The 27670-nt window shown below is 41.0% G+C and overlaps 3 protein-coding genes across 4 annotated transcripts; 2 read left to right on the top strand and 1 right to left on the bottom strand.

The window, feature by feature from the left end:
• LOC119657426 (ionotropic receptor 25a) lies at window positions 1–10186 on the top strand. The gene is made up of 10 exons (XM_038064328.1): window positions 1–227; window positions 279–377; window positions 655–807; window positions 866–1236; window positions 4015–4539; window positions 4672–4993; window positions 5061–5238; window positions 8931–9287; window positions 9340–9589; window positions 9651–10186. The coding sequence occupies exons 2-10, from the start codon at window positions 296–298 to the stop codon at window positions 10095–10097; spliced, it is 2685 nt and encodes an 894-aa protein (XP_037920256.1). The 5' UTR covers window positions 1–227; window positions 279–295; the 3' UTR covers window positions 10098–10186.
• A 5-nt stretch (window positions 10187–10191) lies between these two features.
• Window positions 10192–17825, bottom strand: LOC119657428. The gene is made up of 4 exons (XM_038064329.1): window positions 17576–17825; window positions 17411–17513; window positions 10717–10957; window positions 10192–10661 (listed from the first exon to the last, which is right to left on the bottom strand). Exons 1-4 carry the CDS (start codon window positions 17716–17718, stop codon window positions 10342–10344), a joined length of 807 nt encoding a protein of 268 aa, XP_037920257.1. The 5' UTR covers window positions 17719–17825; the 3' UTR covers window positions 10192–10341.
• A 10-nt stretch (window positions 17826–17835) lies between these two features.
• LOC119657429 (adenylate kinase isoenzyme 6 homolog) lies at window positions 17836–23892 on the top strand. Of its 2 annotated transcripts, none has more exons than XM_038064330.1 (4): window positions 17836–17968; window positions 18028–18184; window positions 18243–18394; window positions 23426–23892. In XM_038064330.1, the coding sequence occupies exons 2-4, from the start codon at window positions 18148–18150 to the stop codon at window positions 23759–23761; spliced, it is 525 nt and encodes a 174-aa protein (XP_037920258.1). In that variant the 5' UTR covers window positions 17836–17968; window positions 18028–18147; the 3' UTR covers window positions 23762–23892. The 2 variants fall into 2 exon arrangements, with proteins under 2 accessions (XP_037920258.1, XP_037920259.1); XM_038064331.1 differs by having other exon boundaries at window positions 17955–17972.
• The last annotated feature ends 3778 nt before the right edge of the window (window positions 23893–27670 follow it).

Here is a 27670-nt window from a genome sequence, read left to right as displayed (position 1 = left end):
TTGGGAAGCTTAGATAATGGCAGGCAATTTAAAAATGTGCAATGCACAAGGGATAGCGTATGAGTTCAAGGCTGCATTCATGCAATAGTGGGAGAATTGTCGCAAACTCAATTATTCTGAAGCAAAAATATCGATACAGATTATAGTTGGACTTGAAGGCGGGCATGAGGGACAGCTCATGCAATATTCAGGATAATGGTCGTCTCCAAAACTTCCTGGGGTTTGTTGTAAGTTTTGACTTAAAAACAATTCCATTTTAGTTTTCTTGCGTATTCTAGAAGGTTAAGGTGGCCAGATGGGGAAATTCTACTTTTTAATCCAATTAATATGTTTGTTCGAGCTTCTTACGATGGGCAATTGCGAGGATATCAACATAGGTAAGGACCCCCCGACACAGTTAATTATTTATATCACACTGAATGAAGAAGATATTTCATATCATCATAATCACATCAAAATCAATTTAACTGGATAATATAATGTAAAAGTTTTAATATGTATTATCTAAAGGCGCGCAATATTTACTTCTTGAAAGCTTCCATGGTTGAATATCCTTATTAAGGACTCTACGTTTTATATGCGCTCACTATTCGAAAGTCGAAGCTTGGAATTAACTCACAATGTGTCGTTCTAATTTGCCAATTATTTTACCAGTTTTTCTAGTTGAAGACGGACAAAAGGATGTAATCGAGTTAATGGAAAATGTGCTAAAAAATTTGAAAAACTTCAACAGTTTCGATACCACAAACATCAAACCACACTTCGTCGCCACCAATCGAAAATTGGCAAATGAATCAATCGATAAATGTAAAAAAAAGTTTATGAACTAAATACAGACAAAGTATTAATTGGTTCATATTTACAGTGTGTAGCCTTTTCCAGGACGGAATTTCCATAATATTGGACCAAACTCGTTTCGGCTGGGAAGATGGACTGAAATTAGTTACTTGGTCAGAAGTGAACTATCTCAAGTTGGACATCTCCATTGGTCCCTTCTTGGTTGCTCTCCACGAAATAATTCAGAAAAGAGGTGGAAACGATGTTGTATTGATTTTCCAAAGTGAAGAGGATTATCAAGAAGGATTGCATTACATAATTGAAAAATCGCACTTGCGTGTGCTGCTACTCAATGGACTGTCGGACCATGTGGTGCAAAGGCTAGATTCCTTGCGGCCAGCTCCTGGATATTACAGCATCTTGGCCGACGCAGAAAGCATGCAGAATATTTATAAAAAAGTGAGTTACTTATAGCATCCTTTTGAAGACATATCATTTCTAATGTAATATTGTAAGCTACCGAATCCTTTGGAAAAATAATTCGGGTTTAATGTGAATGGATCATGCACATGTTGCCCATATGCGAAATTTTAACAAAACGTGCCTATTTCATTTTTCTACTCTAGTTTACAATCCACGAGAATTAGAAGTGTCGTCGGTCCTAGATCAAACTTATAACAGAATAAATCTTGCGAACTATATGGGCGCTTCAAGCCACTCCTAGAAAGCACTTTGTCGGTTCGCCGAAATGTTTTTCCACTCCCTCTAGGTTCTCCCGAAAAGGCTACACTCCTACTATATAATTCTGTGCACGTGTTTCTAAGACGGCCACTCGCCAGCAAGCATAGTGGTTTCCTCTGCATAGCATAGTCAGCAATGAAGTAGTAACCTTTCTCAATGTGTAACCTATCCACTGCCACTTCCGTGCTCTAAAAAAAATGTCATCCGGTGACTCATACGTCAGAAAATACCCATGACACGACGCAGACAAGTGTTGACAATGGCTTGGAGCTCTCAATAGGGATCATTTTTAATAATAATAAAAATCGTTATCGTAACAATCCATATTGAAGCGGATGTCACACGGTTGAAAATTGAGTGCCACTTCTTTCCTTTCAGGTGCTCGTCACCATGCATAAAAAACTACTTCACACTTAGGGGCGAATATTTTACGTCACTAAAAGGAGTCCCGATGGGGAATCTTCTCCCCCCGTTCATTAGCGAAATCTCAAACTGGGAACGGAGACAATTTCGGCAGGGTTGATGCCAAGATTTTGGAACAGGTATGCGGATAACATCTGTGCCAACATCGGAGAGGGCGAAGTTTAAAATAGGCTCAACTCCCTCAATAGGCTACACCCATTCACCTTGGGAATAGAAAAGAGAGGATAACTACCATACTTAGACCTGCTATTAGGAAACATAAGGCATTGTACCTGGAGATGTACAAGAAATCGACGGATACCAAACGAATCATCTTGAACACTTCGCCCCACACCTGTCAATACAAATTCCTCTCTTTCAACCACATGATCCATCCGTTGCTAACACTATCCTCAGAAGCCACATTTTCGATATCACTAAACTCAGTGACGACTACACCGACCAAATCATCAGCAGTTTGATCTACAAACGGAAGAGGAACTCTTCAACGGCAGGCGCTCAACGGTACAACTACTGGTCTAGGACTGCCTTAATAAGGAACTCCAGACATCCCGGTTTCGCGCCGAGGTCCACCAATTCGGTATCCCTAAAAGCTGTCTGGCGTCTTGACCTACGCCATCGCTTCATCTCAGGCATGGTTTGCCTCGTCTTCTTTTTCTACCATAGATATTGCCATTATTGACATTCCGGGCTGGATCATCCTCATCCATACGGATTAAGTGACCCACCCAGCGCAACCTGTTGAGCCGGATTTTATCGATAACCAGACGGTCATTGTATCGCTCATAGATTTGGTCGCAATGTGGTACCTCTATAATTGCTGCACTGTTTGATATCCCCTTTTTATATATGGGACAGTTAATGCCCCGTTGCCAGTCGTCAGGCATTGATTCCCTCTCCCCCACCTTGAGTATAAGTTAATGGACCGCTTGATGTAATTGGTCGCCTCCATATTTAATCAATTCGGCTGTAAATCCATCGGCTCCTGGCCTGGTTTTTAAGCTGATGAATTGCACGGCCTGTTTCTTCTATACTTGGTGGTGGCAGTATTTGTCCGTCGTCTTTAGTTGGCGGGACCCCCAACTCGCCGATGTTCTGGTTATTCAGCACTTCATCAAAGTACTCAACCCATAACTCCAATATTCTCATTTGGTCGGAAATCAGATTTCCCTCTTTGTCTCGACAGGAAGAGCATTGAGGTGTATAAGGCTTCACCCTGCTGACTTGTTGATAAAACTTTGGCACCTGGTGCGGTTGCTCCTTGTACTTTTCAAGTTCACAGATCTATTGGTTTTCCCAGGCTTGCCTTTTCTGTCTGTGAACTCACTTCTCAGTTCATGATAGGGTTTGGTAGTAGAGCTGTTGGTGTTGGTTTAGCAGGCGCTTTCCAGGTTTAATGCTCCATCATGGGTACCAATCCACGTTTCGCCTTTGGACCTATACTACCATTTGACCATCCCAAAGTTATGCCTTATGTTATCCGTTACATCACTATATTGTACTCCTAGCACGAACTTAAGGGGGGTTTCCGGTCAAATTTCTAAAATATTCTAATATACTATTATTAACTTTAATGGTGAAGATTTCGGAACAGGATGTATTTTGAGGCATAGATTTCTTCGGTACTATTCTTCCGCCACAAATGAATACACACTCAGAGCTCGCTCAATTTTAAAACAAAGTTAATTTTCTTTCGGTCAGCCTAACCCTGAGCTAGACCGTTTTCGTCTTGAATGCGATTTCCACCCACGCCGTGTTCATGGACATATGCAAGGCCAAATAGCGAGTGGAGACCACTTTTGTTCATGCCCCCTCAGAGCAGAGATGACGTAGCGTCTGATAAGTTGGTTTTGCCCTAGATGAAACTGTTGATCTTCGTTTTTTTGGAATTATGTTAGGGTGCAGATGTAAAACAACACGCTTGAAGTTCGCGATTTCAGAGAGCCAATTGTAGTAAATCTAGAACCTCTATAAAGTAATTATATCTTGCGTACATGTTCCCTGCAAACTCCTTTGTAGAGCATAGGACACCAGCACTTCTATCCTTTAACCTTTTTTATTTATTTTCCACAGGTATCTTCAGCAAAAATGTTCAAGCGTTCTGACAAATGGCACTTTGTATTCCTGGATTCAGATTTCGATAAATTTGATTTTAAACCTATACCGGAAAATAGTACAATAATCAGGCCAAGCAACACCTTTCTTCACCCTTCAACATATCAAGCAAATAAATATTCCTTAAAGTTACTGAAAATTAAGGAAATCCTCCTTATGGAGTTGATGCAGAAAATAGCAGAATTCAGCAGAATCGAAACTATCAACGCCCACAAGTTTGACTGTAAGAACTTCGATATTACCGAAAACTACGAACAAAGAAGGCCTTCGGTCCCAGATAAATTGATGAATCTATTTGAAGATAGCAAAATGTTGATAATCGACAATGATAGGATATCTTATCATTTGAATTTGTCTATTGAAAGGAAAGATGGAGACGAGGATACAACAGTCACTGCAATGTGGAATAGTGGAGTCTTTCAAGCATCAGTGAATTCTGGTCTATATCCGGCGAGAAGGTTTTTCAGGATTGGTACTACTGAGGTGAATACTGTCAATTATTTTCATTCTAGTGAATATTGCAAAAATAAATTTACGGAAAACAAATATGTTTTCCAGCAACTTTATACGATTATAAAAATCAGTCAGAGAGATATTTTTCATTCCCTTTCACAGGCTATTCCATGGTCATATATTCGGAGGGACCTTATAACTGGAAAAGTACTTTTAGACGACGAAGGAAATCCCATTTGGGAAGGGTATTGCATCGACTTGATAGCCAAATTAGCAAAAAAGATGGATTTTGATTATGAAATTGTCGCTCCCCGTGAAGGAACCTTTGGTAAACGAACTTCTAAAGGACACTGGAATGGTTTGGTTGGAGATTTGGTAATCGGGGAGACAGATATGGCTGTCGCGGCTCTAAAAATGACTGCCGAGCGTGAGGAAGTGATTGATTTTGTTGCTCCGTATTTTGAACAAACGGGAATTTCTATAGGTATCAGATCGATATATACATATTTGTATATTAAAAATAAAAATGACAAATCCGAGTCTTTTTTCAGTTATCCGAAAACCACTTCGCCAGACATCATTATTTAAGTTCATGACTGTACTGCGGTTGGAGGTTTGGTTGAGCATAGTCGCCGCGCTAGTATCAACTGCGGTAATGATATGGCTGCTCGACAAATATTCTCCATATAGTGCCAGGAATAATCCCAAGGCGTATCCATATCCGTGTAGGTAAGTTTTCTTTTCTCAATAGAACAAAAATAAAATGCTAATATCGGGAAAACATAAGTATAGAAGGAGCTACTCCGCTCTGCTAAATCCTACCCGACCTCTCTTGGTGACAGGCCGACCAGGCATTCATGTCGACACTGCTTCTGAACGGGATAAAGGGCAAAGAAGATCATGTGTGGGAGGACTTCTGCGATTTCAGCGTCAGATTTCACTAGAACCGGGTATTAGGGATCGTATTGAATGAGAACTCGCTCACTTAAAATTTATTCCTTCAGTCATTTGAAAATGTTTTCACAAGCTGAATTTCATTTGGACCTGGTATGCTGAGAATAAATCGAGCTCAAAACATGATCATTCCCAAGAACGTTCAAACTGGACCAATGTTCTTAAGCATCGGCATCTCTATAATAGTTGGAACTTCTTCGGTGACTTTTTGATGTGGTTTGTGGTCCCCATACATGCAAAAGTTTTCGATTAGTACTTTTCGATGCCAGTCTTATTTTTAAAATTCCTTGGAAAGGCAGTGAGTACGGGGGGCCGAAATTGATGATTTCTTTAACAGACCCATTCTCAGAAACTACCCAACCGAAAAATCTGAAAAAAAAATCATTAAGCTGCCTCTATACAGTGTCCAGGCCTCGAAATGCTCTCCATATCGATGTCTTCCCACTCTGGCAAGCTTGGATGGTAATTTAACATTTCTTCATGTGCGTGCCCAAAATGGGCATGGAAGTGGAACTGTGAAACATAACCCATGCCAGCAGTAAAAAAGTTCGTTACCTAGAGAGGGACTTAGTTTCTCAACATGTTTCCTGTTACCTGAGCTGACAAAAAGCACCAGGTCCAGATGGAATTCCTAGCGAAGTGTTGAAATATAATACAATATGGTTTCAGAGCGGGGCGATCCACACTTTACGCCGTTGAGGAGGTGATCGAAGCGGCTAAGGCACGCAGTTGCAACTGTCGGCGAGCGGTGCTCCTTGTGATCCTAGACGTAAGAAACGCCTTCAATTCTGCGAGGTGATGCCACATGCTTGAAGCATTGGAAAATTGTTTCTATACTTTGGGCTACCTATTACAAATGTTTAGGGACTATTTAAAAGACCGTGCTCTACTCTACGAGACCCGGGAAGGACAGCGCAGAATAAAGGAAACATTGGGGGCGACTCGGGAATTATCCTTGGCCTACACCTTTGGAACGCCTTATATGATAATCTTCTACAACTCGAGATGCCTGATGAATCGTATCTAATCGGATATGCGGATGATATTACGGCACTGGTTACCGCACGCACGGTTGAGCAAGCACAGCGCACACCGGGAATGGTGATGCGGTGAGTAAGCAGATGCTAAATATGGATTCTCCCTAGCTTTGAAGAAAACGGAAGTCGTTGTGCTGATCAAGGAGAGGGTTCCCATAGTCCTCCCTTTTCAGACTAGTGAAACCATGGCCTTGTTGAAGCCAGCGATGAAATACATCGGCATCATGATGGACACGAAGATGAGCTTCTTCGAGCAGATGTGCAACACGCAGATAAGGCTGCGGCTAGAATGTTTCCGATTTGGCGATTGATGTCCAATGATGGATGGCGATTGATATCCAACAGAGGTGGCCTGCTGATGAGCGCGGTTCAGCCCGTCCTCCTTTACGATTCGGAATTATGGGCTGACTCCCTCAGTAAGGAAATTTACCATAAGCACCTACCACAAGTACAAAGACGGGGGGCTCTGCGGGTTGTGTCCGCCTATCGTACCGGCTTGGAGCCTACAGTAATGGTAATAGCGAGAATTATTATTTATTTTCAATCTTACCTTCACACAATTGTGAAATCACGGTGGGTCGACTGCAATTATTGGAAGAATGTAATGGCTGATGGTGCCACACCTTTTCCTTCTGAAGAAAGTGGGAGCGCCATCACCATTATCTTTCATGTAGGGGTGGCTTCCTTCTCCGGACACCATTATTGAAGCCATGCTGCAGAGCGAGAACACGTGGAGCCGAGGGGCACGTTGCAGTCTAGCCATTCTTACGGCGAAAAAGAGGGCGATGAATAGGTAAAAATGCCAGAGTAGCTAACACTTCCTGAATCTACGGAAATTTGCCCTTTGCTGAATAGGCCTGACCTAAGGTAATGTAAAAATAAAACTAGGTAGCTTGCTCCTACTACAATATATTTTAATAGTTAGTAAATACGTATTTCGAAAGCTACTTACTTTCTTCCTCAGTACTTAAGCTACCTAAGAAGTAGCTTAAGTACTGAGGAAGAAAGTAAGTAGCTTTCGAAATACGTATTTACTAACTATTAAAATATATTGTAGTAGGAGCAAGCTACCTAGTTTTATTTTTATTTAGAAGAACTACAAGCATCGGAACGATAACTATTCTAAGGTAATGTGTTAAAAGGTTCCGAGTCAAAGTCCTAGGAGTCCGGCACTTCGGCGTAAATACATTTCACCTCTACCCACAAAAACATGTGTTAAAAATATCCTTTTCCCTTTCCTCACCTGTCCGCGTTTACTTTACACAAATGACCTCGAATTATTTGCCTCTGTTCCGTTGTTAGCACGCGATGTATGTTACTTGCTCAAATTCTCCAAGAGATTTTGGTGGATAACCCCTATCAAGATCTGAGTGTAACCTTCGACAAGCTTCAATTTGCCGACATTGTCAATCGCGCTTGGAAAATGTCTAGTTTTATTTCATTTTCCTCTTCCGACTTCACCTCTTTAATATTTTTTAACTCCCGCGCTAGAAACATGCTTGAATATTGTACTGTGATTCGGTTCCTTTCCGGAATTGCAATTACTTTAAAAGGAACTTTCTCGTACGGGCTATCCCTCTTGGTTCCTCACTATCAGCTTTCCTTACTTGCAATAACGCGCAATCTTCCTTGATATATGTACTCTGTACAAGTTCTGTAACTGTCTGATGGACACCTCTGCCTCGTCGGATGTTATTCACCGACATTTGTGAAGTTGCCTTCGCAAAGCTCGACAGCTACTTTCTCTACCCGATCCCGAGACTACGAGTATGATTGTCATACAGCGCCCTACAGTTTCGTTCCTTTAAAAATCTTTCTCTTTTTAATTTCAAAAGTAAAATAAACAATTAACTTGCTCCTGCCTATGGGAACAATGCGCAATTGGACATTCAACCTTTTGTGCATTGTTGTTTGAAATGCAATGAATAAGTTAAAAGGCGTGGTTAGTATCAGGAATGAGTGGTTTTTAGGAGCGCCTTTATAAACAATTTGTCTACGTGTTTTAGACTTATTCTTTTTTTCGGGGACATTTTCTGCTATATCTCTCCAAATATGCGACCTTGCTTTATCCTTGCTATTTTTTTTGTTAATCTCTATTGTGGTTTTCGGGTATCATCATTCTTTAAGCGGAGCTGCTGATTCAGCAGCAATTTTCGTTGCTGTTGCTGGTCATCTTCGCTCACTTGAATCCTTCGATCCTGATATTGTTTGTAACAAATTCTGTTTGGGATTCTTGCTTCCTTGCGACGGTAGAGCTGTAATTCCTTCACAAAGACGTGCTCGTCAGAAACTAACATAGTCACATCAAATGTAACCCCACAGTTCAGTTATTTTCAACAGCAAAGCGGAAATATGAAATCCTAATAGTTTCTAATAATCAAGCTTCGAATACGTAACACTACCAGCAACCACACAATGTTTTCATTGCAGGGATTTTTCACTGAAAGAAAGCCTCTGGTTCGCTCTAACATCATTTACTCCGCAAGGTGGTGGTGAAGTACCGAAATCGGTTTCAGCTAGAACACTTGTCGCTGCCTATTGGTTATTTGTAGTTTTGATGTTAGCAACATTTACCGCAAATCTTGCCGCCTTCCTAACTGTCGAGAGAATGCAAACACCAGTTCAATCCTTGGAACAGTTAGCAAGACAATCAAGAATCAATTATACTGTCGTCGAAGGATCAGACACGCATAAATACTTTATCAATATGAAGTTCGCTGAAGATACTTTGTATCGCTTATGGAAAGAACTAACTTTGAATGCAACGTCTGACCAAAGTCAATATAGGTACTTTTTTAATTCCTAATCGCACATATATTTCAAAGTCAATATATTCTAGAATTTGGGATTATCCCATCAAAGAGCAATATGGTCATATTCTCTTAGCCATCAATTCCTCGAATCCAGTTAAAAATGCCGCTGAAGGATTTCGGAAAGTAAGTGAACACGAAAATGCAGACTTCGCTTTTATACACGACTCTGCTGAAATCAAATACGAGATCTCGAAAAACTGCAACTTGACAGAAATAGGTGAAGTTTTCGCCGAACAGCCTTATGCAATAGCTATACAACAGGGGAGTCATTTACAGGTACTAAGTGTCAATTGCTATTGGAATCTATCCCATCAATCCAGCAAAATTTTTTTTCTAGGACCAACTCTCATTTGCAATTCTAGAATTACAAAAAGATCGTTATTTCGAGGAACTCACAGCCAAATATTGGAACAACTCAGCCAGAAAGGATTGCGACAATACAGATGAAAATGAGGGGATTACATTAGAGAGTCTTGGTGGAGTATTCATTGCTACTTTATTCGGATTAGGGCTAGCCATGGTCACTCTAGTGTGCGAAGTGATTTATTATAGGCGATCTGGTCCACGTGTTACAAAAGTTAAACCATTTGAACGGAAGCCCAAGGAAGACGCAAAACTTAAAGCGAAGAAAAAGATATTCAATGAGACTATGCCATCTTATAAAGAAGTTCAGAAGTCAGAGAGCGTCCCGGTGACATTAGCCAAAGAATTTGTGCCTGCTAGAAAAAGAAACACAAGGATTGCGTATATTCATCCTGAGGAAGGGTCGTACTTCTATGAATAGCTAGCAGGACTCTTAAAAATTCAATGCTGTAGAAGATACACTTTAGTTCTAGCGTTGCCAACACAATAAAAAAAGTTATTATAGACGTATAAAATCGCTTTTATTTTCTTATATTTGTTAACTTCTTAAATCTAATCCTTATTAGTAGACTATGGAGAAGAATAATTGTTGATTGATGTATGATCCTTATCAGTAAGTCGCGATATCTCATCAGGCATTTAACGTACTTGGCACCAAACTTAATTCATTCGATTTCTTCTTTCAATCCAAATTCCTGCAAATTTTGGCTTTCCTTCCGTAGTTTGTCGTACTCATTACACATGTCTTTGAATTCATCAATTTCCGCTACGTTCCTTCCTACCACCTCCGTTTGAAAGTAGTCATGTAATAAAAGCAGGGAATTGTGTGCAACTGCAAAATATCCTTTCTCCATTGTTTCAATATCCAGAATATTTGACTTATCTTTCGAACTAAGTGTTTGTGCATGTTTTATCGACTGAAGAAGACTCTGTATGTACTCCTCAACGGCATCTGTGAGTAATGTCAGGGTACTACTCGATGACTCTACAATAGAATAATATAAACAAACATATTTTGCTATAGTAGCGCAGCAACTTACCGTTGAAACCAGCAACACGGGCAAGCCCTGCAACTGATTTTCGCAAAGCCATTTTTGCAATTTCCCCCGTAATGGGCGGGATTTTCTGAGGGGCACCCTTTGTAAATTTTGTGTCGATGGGTGGAATGAACCAAAGAGGTTTAGAGAATCTGTTGTTTTGTATGAGATTCGCAGTGTTTTCTGACGGGAAATCAACTTGAGGTATAACTTGACATGAATTCAACAGGTAATTGTTGCAGCCCTGTGAAGAATGGTTAAATTTTTTTTTATTTAAAAATTATCTGTTTGAACGAAACAAAAAAAAAATAAAAAATAAATATTGAATAAAGCAAAAAAAGCAACAAAAAATGCTGACGGTTTCGTCCAGGGCAGAGGCAACTCATCAGACGACGTCAGAAGAGAAAATTAGGGTAAGGACTTTAGACAGTTCATATTAGATTTTTGTGTATAGAGCAGACAGGCTAAGGCAGGGGGAATATACGTAGGGCATAATAACAGGGACTTCGTTATGCAGAGAAACACCTAAAGTGTTACATTCGTAGGACCAAGTAGACATGGAAAAATTGAGTTCAGCTTTAGTCAATGCGGAAAATTCGGCTTTATTCGCAGCGAAAAGGTCTTATTAAAGAAAGAGCCCAAAATCCAATATCTTGTAGATGAGAAACTAGTCTTCAGTAGTAAAGATGATGTAATGCTTGCAAACCAGGGGAGATTTTGAAATTTACTCGTAATTTGTTGTGCTGATAAGGCTTAATGAATATTAATTGCAGCGGAGAAGATGGACGAGCAAGGTTTTAAGATTATGTTAGTAAATCACGCCCGGGAGAAGAAAAGGGGATAAGCTCTATTTTTGAAGTAGTCGATAACTTCTTCCGACGTGAGAGATAGCCAAATCATTAAATCGGTTGAACATGATATTGAAATTATCATAAAGCTGAACGCTTCTCTTCAATTTTATGGCCTGGGGATTCCAAAGCAGGGTGGGAACCTCAAAGTCCACGCCTCATGGAACATCTGAGGCAGCAGAAGCATTGATTGTGAATGCGATCCGCCGTGAATCTTCCCTCTCGAGCCCGGTCCTCAGGCCCAGAGTTTTACGGCTCCACACGCGTGATCAAGCCGTTTGTTTTCATTTCCATAGATAGATACGAGCGATATCTCGATGATTATTTGTTTTTCCCCGGACCCACGCATCCGTAAAAGGACACATGGTTTTGTAGCTTTCAAGCAGGAAATTTAGCAGACAGTGATTTCCTAGAATACGGCTGCAGTAATTTTCCAGACTACGTGGACCGAACAAGGAAATCCCTCTCTTTCACCCAAATTGAACCCGTGCTAATCGAACGCGCCCACCTCTAAGCCTTGATGAACGCCGGAAGATATAAAAAGCCAATATAAACTCGGATGACTATCTCGTTGAAATGGTGCTCTGACAATTAGACGGGAGTAACACTGAAAACCATCGAGAACGGAGTCCTCCTATAAGTAGGAAATGGATTCCGTAATAACTGCAGTTAGCAGAGGTCCTGGAGATGAAGCATCAACAAATGATATGAAGAATGTTATCAGCACGGTCACAAGTATATATAGCCCCAGTTGCAACAAAGTCGCAATGACTCGTTTGACGATGAATGTAAGCTGAATGAATGGGAAAGCGACTTTACAGACGGAAAAAGGAGGGTGGGAGAACCAACAAGTCTGTGAACTCAGGCAGCAACCGCATCAGGCGCGGAAGTTTTATTAAAAAGTCAGTAGCAGTGCATGCTGGGATAGCGAATCAAGGTCTGACGATTGACATCGAGGCATTATTTTATACTCATTTCATTCATATCACGCAGTGCAGCAATTATAAAAGTGTCACGTTGCTGAATATTGCCTATAAGATATTCTTCGCTATCTTGCTATTCTATTAGGCAATATCTAATCCAACACGCTTGGAGAGTGTTAATAAAGCGAGCACGTTTGGATCACACTACGGACAGAGCCGAACCAACTATAAAGAAATGCGGTTCTTAGTAACCGGGTTCTTTGATGGGCTAATCCAGGTTATGGTAATGACGAACGCGTTCTCATTTTTGATAAGAAATACATTAGAGATTGCATTCATCTAGTCCGTAAGATTTACGTTGATGGTAACTTTAGTTTGTCACCGTATCACTTTGCTCAGGTGTTTGTATCAATGAGTAAGCGCTTAGGATTTATACTACTGTTGGTCTATGCATTGTTTCCAAATAAAAAGCATAATACGTATGTACTTATGGTTCAGTGGGTATTGAATTGATGAACTACTGTTCTGCAATCCAGTTGTCGTCCCTCCTTAAGGTGTGACCTATTCGCTTTCGCCTTCTGACTATATGACCCGTTGGTGACAGGTCTATGTGAGGACCAACTTCCTCATTTGAAATAGTATCGGGCCAGCATATTCCGGTGAAACGTCGCAGATAGATGTTTACGAAGGCGTGGAGCTTTCGAGTGGCAGTGGCGGTCATTTATCATGTGCTGCTTCACAGAAAAAATATAGCATAGAGCATTCTCAATTTTAGACGAGGCAAAGAAAGCGGATCTGGCGCTGTTAATGCGTCAGGCAACATCCAGTTCGGTGTTACCGTCGGCAGAAACCACAGTTCCTAGATATATAAATTGATCGACGCCGTCGATGCTCCGTTCATAAATGCAGATAGGAAGAGTGTGATGAAACGTCAGTTGACCCCCTTTATCTTTGATGGTGTTTATCAACAGTCCATTTCTTGCTTCACTTTTTAAACCTTGGGGATTTCAAGGCACATCCTTTAGACCAAGTTCCATGACGCAGCCCGAAGGGCAAACAGATGTGATCAGCGTAGTCGAGATGTTTGAGGAGAAAAATTATAGTCCATTGAATTCCTACAAGTTTTCCAACGAGGCAGCATGAAGAACACCATCGACAACAATAAATAAAAAATAATACCCTGGCGGACTCTGTTTTCGGACGTGGCCAGCAACCTATATAGCAACCAAGAAAAGACCATTTTTTATTGATGCCCAATGCTCATCGATATTTTTAGCCGGGGATATCTGCGGTCCCATCAGGAAGGTGACTCTCGCACTGTCGAGCGATAGTTGCATCATACAAGCGGTTGATGTTGAACTTGGGGGATGCGGGAAGTGGCGTACACAACACGCAAGTCAACGTAAGCGGCCAGCAGATAATGATCCCTTTCGAGGTCAATGTCAATGCCCCTCTAATTACGCAGAAGATAACTCCCAAATATAGTGCTGATCGTTCAGTTGACACCCAACTGACGTTACAACAAGCTCTGTGTTCGAATAATGTGCCAACAATGACGAGGCGGTGGAAGCTGCACAAAGCGACAAATCTTCCACTATTATCATTACAGTTGCCAAAAACGTGCTTCCCCATCAAATGTCTGAACAAGGTATTGCCAGAGCCCACCTTGGCATTTAGATCACTCATCACATCACAATGGCGCCTTTACAAAGCCTTCCTGAACTGCGCGTAATTGCTCGTAAAAAGTATACTTCTCCATTACATCGGAAATCTCCGTTGGTGCATAGGATTGTACGAATACAATTGTGATGCTCCTTGAAGTGCACCGGAATCTTCCAGTCAAAAGTCTGTCAGAAATCGGCTCACATGCCAAGAAAGTGCGCCTTGCGGTATCCGGCAGAAATAAGCCGACACCGAATTCGCGTCTGATGCCACTTTGCTTTCCAGAGTACAAAAGCAGATTGCCACAAGAGGGAGAGGGGTACTTTCGACAATCCCACCATCGTACTTTGCTTAGAGGAACGATTAAGAAATACTAAAAAGGGAAAGATAAAAACGAAGGCAAAACGAGGAAGAAAGTCAATTTTCAGCCCAGGGGCAGAGGGGTATCGTCCAGAGCATAGATCGGCTTCTTAGAAAATAATAAAATTTCATTCGGAACACACTACATGCACGTTAGCAGATGTACGGTAAGACAAAAAATAAAGATTTTGGATTTTAAGGCGCACCGAAGCCCAAGCTAAAAGGTGCGATAAAAGCAAAGCAATTAAAATGGGCGGAGCAGTATTCTAATAAAAATGTGAACTTCTAAACAGGAAAAATTATCGTAAAAAATCGGCATTATTACATTTTAATAAAAGCAAATGTATTTCAGCATTTGTAGTATTTTTACAGAACTATTTCGGCGATGAATGCACCTTTGAAATTTTAGCACCGAGAGGAGAAACTTTATCACAACTACGTTATGCACAGTACCGAGGATACTGGAAGAAGAAAGATGTTCTCCAAATGGAAAAACATTCCTTTTTATGCAAGTTGGAGTTCTCTTGCTCAAATTACTAAAAATTGCAGTAAAATACTATTATTAACTTTATTTGAAAGGATATCGGTATGGGAAGCATTTCGGAGCCTAGGCACCACATAGTGGTGGCCTCCTGATTTTTTTCAGATTTTTTGTGGTTGGTTAGTTTCTAAGAATGGGTCGATTAAGGAAATGATCACTTTCCACCCCCCGCACTCCGCACCTTTCCACAATATGTGAAAATCAACACCGCCTTCTGAAAGTACTAGACTCGAATCATTATCTCGTTGGCATGGTGCTCCGGGCTCGAATAACACCATCACGAATCCGTTCTGACAACCAGGTGAGAGTTAATACTGAAGCCATCCACAGCACAGCCCTCCGCTATACCTATAATGGGGAAATGGATGCCGCAATAACCGTTGTCAACAGAGACCCTAGAGACGAAGTATCATGATCTTCACAACCACCTGAAGAACGTTATCCTTGATACCGCTACAAACATACTTGGCCCCAGTTACAGAAAAAGTCGGAACGGCTGGTTCGATGATGAATGTAAGCTAGCAACGGAATGAAAGAATCCTGCATACCGAGTAATGTTGCAACCTCTAAGGACGCGGGCACGGGTGGAGACTTATCACGAACTTCGTTGAGCTGAGAAACGATTTCACAGACGAAAAAAGGAAGCCTGGGACAACCAATAAGTCTGTGAACTCGAAAAGTACAGGCGGGGCGGGGCGGAAGTTTTATCAACAATTCACCAGGATGAAGCCTTATACACCTCGATGCTCATTTTGCCGCGACAAAGAGGGAAATCTGATTTCCGACTTAATGGGCATATTGGAGCGATGGGTTGAGTGCTTTTATGAACTGCTGAACAACTAGAACCTCGGATAGTTGGAGGTCCCGCCAACTGAAGACGACGGATAAATACTGCCACCACCAAGTATAGAAGAAAGAGTCCGTGCAATTCATCGGCTTAAAAATCATGAGTCGTCAGGCGCCGATGGAGTTACAGCCGAATTGATTAAATATGAGGACGACCAATTACATTAAGCGGTTCATCAACTTATGCTCAAGATGTGGAACAGCGAATCAGCGAGGCATTATTTGTCTGATACATAAGAAGGAGGATATCACGTAGTGCAGCAAGATATAAGATATTCTCCGCTATCTTGCTAGGCCGGATAGCCTCATACGCCCAGAATATCATTGGCCCATACCAAAGAAGTTTCACTCCAGGCAAATCAGCGACAGATCCGATTTTCTCTCTGCGGCAAGCGATGGAAAAACTGTTAGAATATGGACACCAGTTGCACCATCTATTCATCGACTTTAAAGTCGCCTATGATAGCATAGCCAGGGAGAAACTGTACACGGCCATGCGAGAATTCGGTATCCCGACGAAATTGATAAGGCTGACTAGTCTGACCCTGACCAATACGCGAGGCCAGTTAAAGCAATAGGATCACTCTCAAGACCATTCGACATCAACAACGGTCTACAACAAGGGGATGCCCTATCATGCGTCGTCTTTAACCTGGCCCTCGAGAAAGTGATCCGTGATGCTGAGGTAAATGCAAGAGGTGCGATCCTCTTTAAGTCCACCCAACTACGGGCCTATGCTGACGATATCGACATCATGGGAAGAACGACCCAAGACGTACAAACTGCCTTCATCCAGATCGAGCAGGTGGCGCGAGATCTTGGGCTGTACATCAATGAAGGCAAAACAAAATATATGGTGGGAACGTCAGCACCAAAAACCAACCAACCAACAACATCAAACCACACTGGTCTAACGTGAAGAATAAAGATAGGAGGCTAAAACTTTGAGACCGTTGATAATTTCTCCTATCTAGGGTCGAAAAACACAACCGATAACAGCTATGACGATGAAATCTGCGCACGGTTATCGTCAGCCAACAGAGCCTATTTCAACTTACAAAAACTGCTCCGCTCGAAACGTCTCACCAACGGTCAAAGCCTTTACTGTACAAGACAATGATTTTGCCAGTCCTCATGTATTCCTGGCCGCCGAAGAATTTTTGGCCCCCTACATCAGAATGGACGATTCCGTAGCCTACATAACGACGAAATCTATGAGCGATACCATGACGGTCAGGTTGTGAATAAAATCCGGTCACTTAATCCGTACGGATGAGGATGATCCCACCAGGAAAGTCTATAAGAGCTATATCTATGGTAGAAAAAGGAGACGAGGCAGACCCTGCCTGAGATGGAGCGATGGCGTAGGTCAGGACGTCAGACAGCTTTTAAGGATATCGAATTGGTGGACCTCGGCGCAAAACCGGAATATCTGTAGTTCCGTATTAAGGCAGGCCTAGACCGGGTACCGGTTGTTGCAAAGAAATAGATAGAAATCTGCATGAACGTTAACTTACCGATTTATTGGCGTAGGTATCAATCAGTGCTTGAAGCATTTCAGTTTGATTCATCACTTCAATGGTTTGTGTAATCAAAGGATTTTTCAGTCTTATCATTTCACTGGAACGAGTAAAAGGATTATCGTAAAACAACGTGGAAAATATGGCGAATTCTCTACTTACATTTTGTTTTCTGTTTCTACCGTTGCCGCTTTCAACTTTTTCAACTTCTCAGCTTTTTTGCTTGGTAGGATTACCTCATCAGGACGAATCGGGCCCTTGTTTTTGGTGTCATTCTCAAATTCACCCCAAAGAACTCTCTTCATTTTGTTACTTCCTGAATTCTACTTAAGTTTGGTAGTGAAATTAGTAAACCCGACGCACCACCCCAAACACTGTTGACCGGTCGACCGTACACAAACCACTGATCAGATGTTTTTGACAAACATGTCAATGAAAGCCGCTGCAGTAGTAGAGTCAGCTGTTGCTACAACCTCATTCACAGGAGGGTTGAAGTGTAAACAAACATTGACATAGTGAGCACATTTGATGTCTGGGCTGTGCTTGTGACCTTCGGTGGGTAAATTGATGCATTCAAATCTGCCTTTGTGCCATTTATTCACTCTTGATTTTAGGCTAAGTTTCCAATAATTGGACGCACGTGCTTCCTTCGCTCGCCGGTGAATGTTTTGTTTGAATTTGTTTGACGCGTGAGTTAGGTTATCTTTATCCAAGTTTCGAGAAATTATTCGAGGATGCCAGATATAAAGTTGCCGAATATCCTTGTTACGGGTAAGGCATTGGAATTCCATGTTTTAGATATTTGTTATTGAAGAACTTTCCTTTTCAGGGACCCCTGGTGTGGGCAAATCTCATCTATGCGCCAAACTGAGCGAAGATTTGAAATTAAAATACCACGACATCTCAGCAGTCGCAAAGGATCAAGGTTTTGTTGATGGTCATGACGACGAATACGATTGTCCTATACTAGACGAGGATAAAGTAAGTTTTAAGTTTTTCTTTTCATCTAAGTAAACATGTGGGATGTCATTCAAATGATTAGTATGCACTTTACTTCCTTTGTTTCCTCCATTTGTATGGTTATCTACACTAAGCGACATAATTCATCGTTATAAACTGCATTTATTTGAATTAACTGAGAATAAACAGTGCAAACTCCACTAAAATTTGAATTCATTTACAGTTCCTGCAGTTTTTGCAAAAATTATTATTATTATTATTCTGTTAAGGGAAAGTCGCACCGCGTCCTTAAAGAACTATTATGCCCCTTTTACTGGTTATGGTGTACCTATTGATCGTAATATCTCAAGCAGGCCTATATCTGTCAGGAATTTTATTATGTTCCCTTCTTCCAGATCGTTCAGCTTTGTATCTGGTATAAGTGTTCTCCCAAATGCCTACTTTACATAAGTCCCGGACACTGTCTGTTCTACACACGAAGTTTCGTCATACTCCTTACAAAACCTGCAGGCAGTGTCCGTAGATACCCCTAGCTTCCCTAGGTGATAGTTCAGCCGACAATGACCAGTGAGAATTCCCACTATGATTCGGAGGTTCTTTTTGGTGAGGTTTAGGCAATCCTTTATGCGCATGGGTTCGTATCACCCAATAAGCTCCCTGGACTGCTCCATCCCTGGTAGGCCCGCCCAGTATAGTTCCCTCAACTGTTCCTCTTCATTTCTTAGAGTCGTAGCCATGAAATCGTTTCCGATTCCACGGAAGGGTGCTGGACCGTGTAAAGGCGTCCCTGCTCCCTTCTTGGCCAGATCGTCCGCTCCCTCGTTCTCTTCCAATCCAGCATGGCCTGGAATTCAAAGTATACAGTCCTTGTTGGACGAGCCGAGTGTATTCAGTCTCTCAAGGTATTCCCACACCAGTTTAGAATTCACCTGGTTGGACCTAAGTACCTTGATCGCTGCTTGCCTATTGGTGAGAATAGCTATGTTCTGCTCTGTAGTTCCTTTGGAGATTAAAGGAGGCACATTTGTCTATGGCGTATATTTCCGCCTGGAATATGCTAGTGTACCTGCCCATTGGCTCAAAGTACATTTTCCTTGGACCAATAACACCGACACCCGCTCCCTCTGCTGTGAGGGATCGTTCAGTGCACCAATTAATCACTTACCGGTTTAAGCCGTATGTCGTAGCCACGCTATCCCAGTTTGCCTTGTTACTCCAACGTGTTTCAAACTTCCTATCGAAGTGAATCCTCGAAAGAATATCAATCTTCCTTCGGTTTAGGCAGCTCCCCGCCTCACTGATACTTCCGGCTATCCTGAATATTGCCCTCCTTACCCGCATTTGTATGTGCAGATGGAGAGAGGTTAATCCCAGAAGGACCTCCAGGGATACCGTTGGGCATGTCCTCATTGCCCCACTGATACACACGCAAACATGTCTTTGGAATTTATGTAATTCCCTGGTTTGTGTGCTGAGTTCGGTTCTTTCTGCCCAGATTACCGCTCCATAGGTAATCATTGGCCTTACTATTGCAGTATATATCCAAAATAGTATCTTCGAGTTGCACCCCCATTACCTTCCTGCTATGGATCTACAAGTCATCAGAGCCCTCGTGGCTTTCCGAAAAGTGTTTCCGACATGTGTCTTTCAGAATAATTTTTGGTCTAAGCCTAGCTTCTGAGCACATCTCTTTTGCTAGTTTCCAGTTCTTTTTTCTTCTCCTTTTATTCGTTGTTGGGGTGTCAGGCAGAATGTTGGCGCCTGTTACCGTGGGGTAGGACCTCGGGAAATGAGTTCTGAGAAACAGGTGTACCCTGTCCTTCTCATTGTCGGTAAATGTCCCATCTTCCTCCTTCAAACAGAGACAGGACATTCCCCCGTCTTTGGCTACAGCCTTGTAAAGCCTGGTTGCTTCTGTGATCTGTTCGATCCCTTCACAGAATTCCCTGAAGCTGTTCCGTTTTGCTTCCCTGATCGCGTTTCTATACGCAGTCAGTGCATTTTTGTACCTCTGCGAGTCCCCGGTTGAAGAATTTTCGTGCCTCTGTTCTCATTCTGGCCAGGTTCCTGTTCCACCATGGAACATCCGTTGATGATTTAACTGTCTTAGCCTGACAGCTGTCCTCATATGCGTCAATGACGACTGTGTTGAGGTTTTCCACCACTGTTTCTAGTTCCAGTGCGCTCCTGATGTCACTGCCCCCTTGAAGGTGGGCAATGTTGTTGCTCAAGTGCGTTGCATAGAATTCCCAATCCGTTCCCCTGGGATTCCTTAGTATTCTTTTTATTTCGGAGTTACCCTCAATGTCGAATCTGGTTATCATGTGATCAGACATAGAGCGTTCATCCGACACCCTCCAATTCCTGACCATTCCGTTCATTAGAGTATTTCCTAAAGTTATGTCTAGTACCTCCTGTCTGGTGCTGGTCACAAATATTGGAGTTATGAGAAAAAAAAGACGATGAAAATCAACATATGTTTTTCTAATCCCTAATAATTGGCATAATCTCTTATTTAAGGCTTACTTACTAGCAAATAGTCCAATTCAATCAAAAGGAGCTTAGAATTGTCATAAAAATTATTAATTAAGCAATATTGCACGCTCTAAGTTTACAGCTTTGCACGACAGCGAAAACACAGCTTATTTGAGCACTCAATGCAAATTGCCGCTTTGCATTCGAAACGAATATATTGTGTTTAGTCAACTATCTCAAGAAAAGTATACCAATTGTCATAGGTAAAATTTCTCTTAGAATTTTCTATTGAAGGAATAAGACGCTTTACAGCTTGGGTGGCTTTCTTCAGTCGCTGACATTCTGCTTATAAATTCAGTCCATGAGAATCTTTGTCTAGATATATATAAGCATTGAGTAGATACCCCGTCCTAGCATCTGTAAGGCATTGAATTTTTATGCCATATTGTGCTGGTTTTTTTTCATGTACATTTTAAATCTGCATCTTCGACAAAATGCAACCAATGTCTCGTCTATGCAAGCGTAATTGTCAAATTCATAAATGGCCTGACAGTCTGATCGCTGAATTGCGCAGAGCATACATTGCAGAGGAGATTTTTTTTGCACTTTGAGAGTCGTAGAGGATTGGTACCCAAGGTAAGCAAACCTTCAAGCCATCCTCTTACTGATCCATATATCTTCTAGGCATTATGTGTTGAAGCGGGTAATTACTACTCTATAAATGATAACCTGAAAGCCATTTAGGTTGGCACTCCAATTTCCGGAGAACGATCTCAATATTGAAACCATAAAATTGGTTACTGGCTTGTGTGGATATGACAGACATGTGTTAAATTTGGTTAACTTGAATCAAGTTGAGAACCCCCTAGCGACAATTGATAATCCCAGTTATCGCCGTGCTTTCTTGAATTTCTATGCGGAGGAAAGGCGGCTTTCGGACCACATTGATTGTAGAGTCAAACAGCATATTGTCTCCATGGCTCCGTACTGCACTATTGTGGAACTGTATTTACAATTATGTACTTAAGCTGCAACGAGCCACGGCAGTGATTAATGCCAAAGGTAACATTGTTTGTATTCGCAAAACATTTTGAGGATTTCGAGTTTTACTCATGCGAAGATCGAAACTTGCAGAGCAGAAAGTAGAAGCAATAATCATCCTCACAAAGAGAAATGGAGGAGTTGATTTCGCTCAGGCGTACAGTTTGTTATGGAGCCCAAAGCAGAAATACACAACTAAACAGCTTAAGTTAAAAGATAGTTTGAGAGGACCGCTACATTCTCGCCGCGACCAGAGATTTTCTCTCTGTGACCTGTCCTATACGCCAATAGGGATTCAATAGCCGGTCTCAACTATTCTGACTTTCTCTATAACTGTATTTACCCATGTAAGCCCCCCCCCATATCGTGTTTATTCATCACATTTCGGAGCAAGGGGCTATGAGGACCCACCTTGACATCCAGATGACCCACCGCGGTCAGAATGTCACCTTTAAATCCTTCTCCGCTATATAAATAATCTCTGTTACTACATAGCGCTATACAATTGTGATGCTCATTAATCTGGTCCGGAATCTTACAGACAAGATCCTCTCAGAAAGTGGCTCCCAAGTCAAGAGAGCGACACCGGATTCGCATCTATTACCAGAATACAAAGGCACATTGCCATAAAAGCGGGAGGAGTACTCTCTAGAGTCCATACTACTTTATTTTCTTGGTGGAAAGCGTTATACGGCCGTGTGAAAACCTTACAGATTTTATTTCAGAGCTCCAAACTGATCCCAACGCATCGAGAAATTTAAAATCTAATGTCTGCTGACTCGGCTCTTTCTAGGCATTATATACCTAATTTTCATTATTCATATATACCGGCTTTCCTCCAAAATATTACCTTTTACGCCCACCACCCGAAAACCAAAACTTTATACTTTTCATTTCCATAAATTTTTATCCAGGATAATTTTCATTTCTAAAATAATTTCAGACTTTTTTAAAAATTTCTCAGAAATGGAAAACTAAGGGAATTATTTTCCTGTCAAGTTTCCACTCCACTCTTCAATCGATAAAATCGCAATCCCCTCGCAAAATTTCAAAAATTTCCTACTTAGCCCTTTATTTTTATTGCTTTGTTGAATTACATAATCCGCTTCACTTCATAACCTTTCCCAACTTTTCCCCTTCCAACGACATAACTGTAGTTAATGTAATCTGGACCTTTTGTCGCGAATATATATGAATTCTGTGCACAAAAATGACAACTTTGACCTATTATAACTTTATTAATGATAGTACGATTTGCACCAAACTTGGTAAAATCATACTCAGTACTAGTCGATACCTTTAATTTGATATTCCACATGGCTATATTTGGTGAAAAAATGTAGACTTCTCCTTCGCATGTATGTTCCCGTCCTTAAACTCAGGGTTTCTGAAATAATAGGTGTGACAGTCAGACAGATAGACAGTTGGACGGACAGGCAAAGAATAAATCGATTTTAATAAGGTTTTTTTTACACAACAGCTTAAAAACTATTTAAGTGAATCAATCAACTCATTTTCGAAATTTCTCATTTCCAGCTTCTTGACTACTTGGAACCCATCATGAGTGCTGGTGGAAACATTGTCGAATATCATAGTTGTGACTTTTTCCCGGAAAGATGGTTCGATGCAGTTTTCGTAGTAACCTGTAATAATACTATATTACACGATCGGCTCACAGAACGGAATTACAACCCTAAGAAGCTGCAGTCAAACATAGAGTGCGAGATTTTCCAGACAATTCTAGAAGAGGCGAGAGATTCATATGATGAAGACATCGTATTTGAAATTAAAGGCGAGACAGAAAAGGATTGTCAAGACAGCGTTAAAAAGGTTAAAGAATGGTATAAATCCTGGAAAAGGAGAAGTAATTAACTGTTGATAATACCAATCAATTTATCAGACTTGTGGAATTTTTGTATACTCTCTGTTTTCCAAAGTAATAAAAACCGAATTAATCTTTAAATTTGAACAGACGATGAATGAATAAATGCCTCTATATCAAATATTTTCTCGAAAAGAAAATATTTTGTTAATAAAATTCCTGAATATTTCCTTAACCTATTTCATCAATTATAAGCGGGCATTTTCTAAGGAATTCCCCGAAAAAAAGCCGACACTTTGTCGCATCTGAAATTCCTTTATTTTAATCGACGTCCTAACAATCTCATTTCGTGCCTCGTATTTTAAAGGTTCAATTTTTATGTTAACTTTCAATTGTGAACCAGATTATTTTGTGAAAAATGATAATAAAGAAGGCTTTAACAATCGGAGAGAAATACACAACATTTGCAGAGTGAAAATTTTCCAAAATCAACAGGCTCCCAACATTTGGAGCAGTCGTGAGAAAATTAAAAGTGAGTTAAACTTACAAATTTCCAAGAAAAACATGAGGACATCCTTACATCCACAAGTGGATAGCATGCTTTTAATGTGGTTTCAACAACTATTAGTAACGGTATGCTTATGTTGAAGCAGAGGAATTCGGAAAGCTTATAAGTAATGAATTTACTTGCAGTAGTGGCTGGATAGATAGATTTAAACGAAGACACAGTATCCTATGTGGTCGAATTTGTGGAGAAAGCGCATCGGTTGACAATAATGTTGTATGAAATTGGAAGGGGACGATTTGGCCAAATCTACAGAAAGATTACGATCCAGAAAATATTTTTAACGCGGACGAGACTGGAGTTTTCTATATATTATTGGCACATGCAATTTGTAACTAATTTTATCACATTTTTTCGTATCTATATAATAGTTTACGAACGTTTCTCCCCAAAACCATTGTCATAAATTCAATTCTTTTTACCAAATATTGCATATTTGTCCGGATAGCTCAGTGGTTAGAGCACTAGGCTATCATACGGAAGGTCGCGGTTCAAATCTCACTGGTGGCAGTGGAATTTGCATCGTGATTTGACGTCGGATACCAGTCGACTCAGCTGTGAATGAGTACCTGAATCAAATCAGGGTAATAATCTCGGGCGAGCGCAATGCTGACCACATTGCCTCCTAGTGTACCGTTACGGTCTTGAATGAAGTGCTCTAACACACTTCAAGGCCCTGATCCAATATGGATTGTTGCGCCAACGATTATTATTATTATTATTGCATATTTGCGGTGGTATCCAAGCTTCAAGTTTTTAATTTGATTGCCCCACATTCCGCTACTTTCTGTCCTTTTAAAACCCACACGCTATATATCTTTTTGTAGTTCATTTGCTGGAAACTGGCTAAAAATTGAACTCGTGTTCGTCAAATTCTGCATATGCATTCTTTTCTTGGGGGTATAGGCGGAAAAAGGGCCATTCGTTGAAAACTGATTTCCGGAAGTGTAACCAAAACATTATTTGTAACATATCTACATATTAACTCGGGAGGAGAACGTCAAACGCATTTTTTCTTATTTTTCGAAAGAAGACGAAGATACAATTTTCATGAGCTATAAATCACTCACCGCCTGGAGTATAGATGCAAAGCTGTAAACGCTCGAAGATACTTCGTTTGAGCAACTCGAGCGACTCGTCTTTGGAAAGAGCTAACCGGGACCTTTCATTTGATATCCCACATGACTACTTTTGGTTGAAAAAATTAAACCCCCCCGCCCCCTCTTTTTGCATGTATGGGGACCTAGACTGATGTAACAGACTGTATTCGTGAGCGTTCACAGTTCCCACCTATCCCCCAAATTTGGAGTCAATCACAATGACAGACAGACAGGCAGTAAATCGATTTTAATAAGATTCTGTTTTACACAAAACCTTGCAAAAGGGTTCGTGGTGCTAATTTCATGTCAGATGATATGATTTTCTGCTTACGACAAAGGTTCCGATTAATTCTCAACCGCACCGCTTCAACCGCCTTTTCCGTAGGTCCATCAACAACATCGCCTGTTTCTTCGTAACGTTGCTTAACACGAAAAATCAACCATTCGTTCACTTTAAGCGGTCGTAACAGCTGGTGTATCTTAACGACACAGTGCTCCGCCTTCAACAAACTAACAATAGTTACGCGAACGTGATACTCATTTCATTCGTTAGGCAACGCCACTGACAGTATTTATGTTAGACTCAGCTTATCTAATTCCACGAGATATCACGTAGGGATGAAATCGATAGCATCATCAAAGGGACATTACCTTATATCTACACGTATTGTTTTATAATTTATTTCTAAAAAAAAATATGGTTTGGCGTACGTAACTATTTAACAGATTCTACTTCTTTTCAATGTAGTTGGTCCAGCGGTGCAAAAGCTTTCGAACTTTCGCCAAGGTGAAGATTCGTGAGGCCAGTTTTGTACTTCTACGTGTCTAGGGAACTGGACGACGTCAGAAACAAATGAAAGTTGAAAGGAGCAAGATCTGCAATATAGGAAAAATGTTCTAGCATTCTCAAAATTCAGTTTTCTGATGGTTCAACGGCATAGTGAGCCGGGAATATGTGACCGCCATCATGTAATAGTAACGCTTTTTTTGACTGCCTTCTCGGTGGTTGGGAATCGTAAGCTTATGATTATTCTACAACAATCCGTTATTGATGTTGGTCTTAGTTTTCTTATGCTTTTCCTTTAATATAATCTCATTTGACTTACCGCACCCATCCTGCTATTAAGTGGCATAAAGTGTAAAGTGCTATCCACCAATGAAGATTTCCCATATGATGGAGAAGAATGTTTTCTATAAGCAGTTGAATCCAATCCAGAATAGACCAATTAAAAGTGACATTGTGATCGTGGTGGGTGGTCTGAATGCCAAGATGGGCTCTGACAACACCTTGTTTGGGCATGTGTTTCGGAAACACTGGGGTTGTGATTTTCCAGAATTTCTACCGCCTCGTCATTGATAACGCATTGTTCAAGTACAGAACTTATCATAAGATCAGTAGGGTTTTAACTGACAAACACCGTATGAGCAATCAACTAGATCACATTGCTTCTGCATTCTGGATGTGCAAAACAAGAGAATCGCTGACATCGGCTTGCGGTCTGCGACTTCCACTTATGCGGAATTCCTGGAAATTTGAGATCTTTGCACGCTTGTTGATATCACAAAGATAATAGTTAAATAATCCTGGGTCGTATTAAGGAGCATTTCGAAAGTTTTATCGGCAGAAAGCATTGACCACATAAAACACCCTGCGTCATCGATTTCGAAAAGGCTGTCAATAGCGCGAAAAAGAAGTATCTGGAATGCTCTACGCAAAAAGGGTATTCTTTTCTTTCCTCAATCTTTCATCACTGAAGGGCACGAGGGGATCATTGCATGGAAAAGGACCAGGCGGAACGGCAAGAAATAAGGGCGCTGACATCCCTCGTTAATAACTTGGAAAGGAAAACAAGAATAAGGGTCACACACTCTGCGGCTTCGCCGAAATTTAATTTAAATCCAGCGGGATACATAAAGTGACATGTGCAGATTGTGAGAAGTGCTACATAGGGCAAATGTAAATACTTTTCCACGCCGCATCATTGGGGTGCCCTATCCTGTTTGAATTTCGAATGAGGAACTTCTTCGGTAGACGAGCCAAATATCCTTTGACGGAGGCGGAATTGGTATTTGATAGGTCACACATTAAGGAAGGATGACAGCTACGTCACGCAATAGAATCCACTATTTTTTTATCAGTTTCTCCAATGCTTACTCCTCGATGTTCTTTATATCATCCCATGGTTCTGCTCTTCTAGGAACCATCTGCGTACTCCGTGTGTCTCTTCCAAGGCTCGCAAATAATACTTATCAGATCCAACTTGAAGAATACAATTCGATTCGAAGTGTTGTAG

Source organism: Hermetia illucens, chromosome 5 (genome assembly GCF_905115235.1).
Source record: "Hermetia illucens chromosome 5, iHerIll2.2.curated.20191125, whole genome shotgun sequence".
NCBI lineage: Eukaryota > Metazoa > Arthropoda > Insecta > Diptera > Stratiomyidae > Hermetia > Hermetia illucens.
Note: the sequence above shows the minus strand (reverse complement) of the source record. Positions and strands in the feature narration are given on the sequence as shown.

Coding starts and splice junctions, on each gene's coding strand:
- LOC119657426 (XM_038064328.1), top strand. CDS start 296: ATGGGGAAATTCTACTTTTTAATCCAATTAATATGTTTGTTCGAGCTT. Junction 378..654: donor TTGCGAGGATATCAACATAG/GTAAGGACCCCC, acceptor TTATTTTACCAG/TTTTTCTAGTTGAAGACGGA. Junction 9,288..9,339: donor TCTGACCAAAGTCAATATAG/GTACTTTTTTAA, acceptor AATATATTCTAG/AATTTGGGATTATCCCATCA.
- LOC119657428 (XM_038064329.1), bottom strand. CDS start 17,718: ATGAAGAGAGTTCTTTGGGGTGAATTTGAGAATGACACCAAAAACAAG. Junction 10,958..17,410: donor ATACCTACGCCAATAAATCG/GTAAGTTAACGT, acceptor CATTCTTCACAG/GGCTGCAACAATTACCTGTT. Junction 10,662..10,716: donor CCGTGTTGCTGGTTTCAACG/GTAAGTTGCTGC, acceptor ATTCTATTGTAG/AGTCATCGAGTAGTACCCTG.
- LOC119657429 (XM_038064330.1), top strand. CDS start 18,148: ATGCCAGATATAAAGTTGCCGAATATCCTTGTTACGG. Junction 18,185..18,242: donor GCCGAATATCCTTGTTACGG/GTAAGGCATTGG, acceptor TTTCCTTTTCAG/GGACCCCTGGTGTGGGCAAA. Junction 18,395..23,425: donor CTATACTAGACGAGGATAAA/GTAAGTTTTAAG, acceptor TCTCATTTCCAG/CTTCTTGACTACTTGGAACC.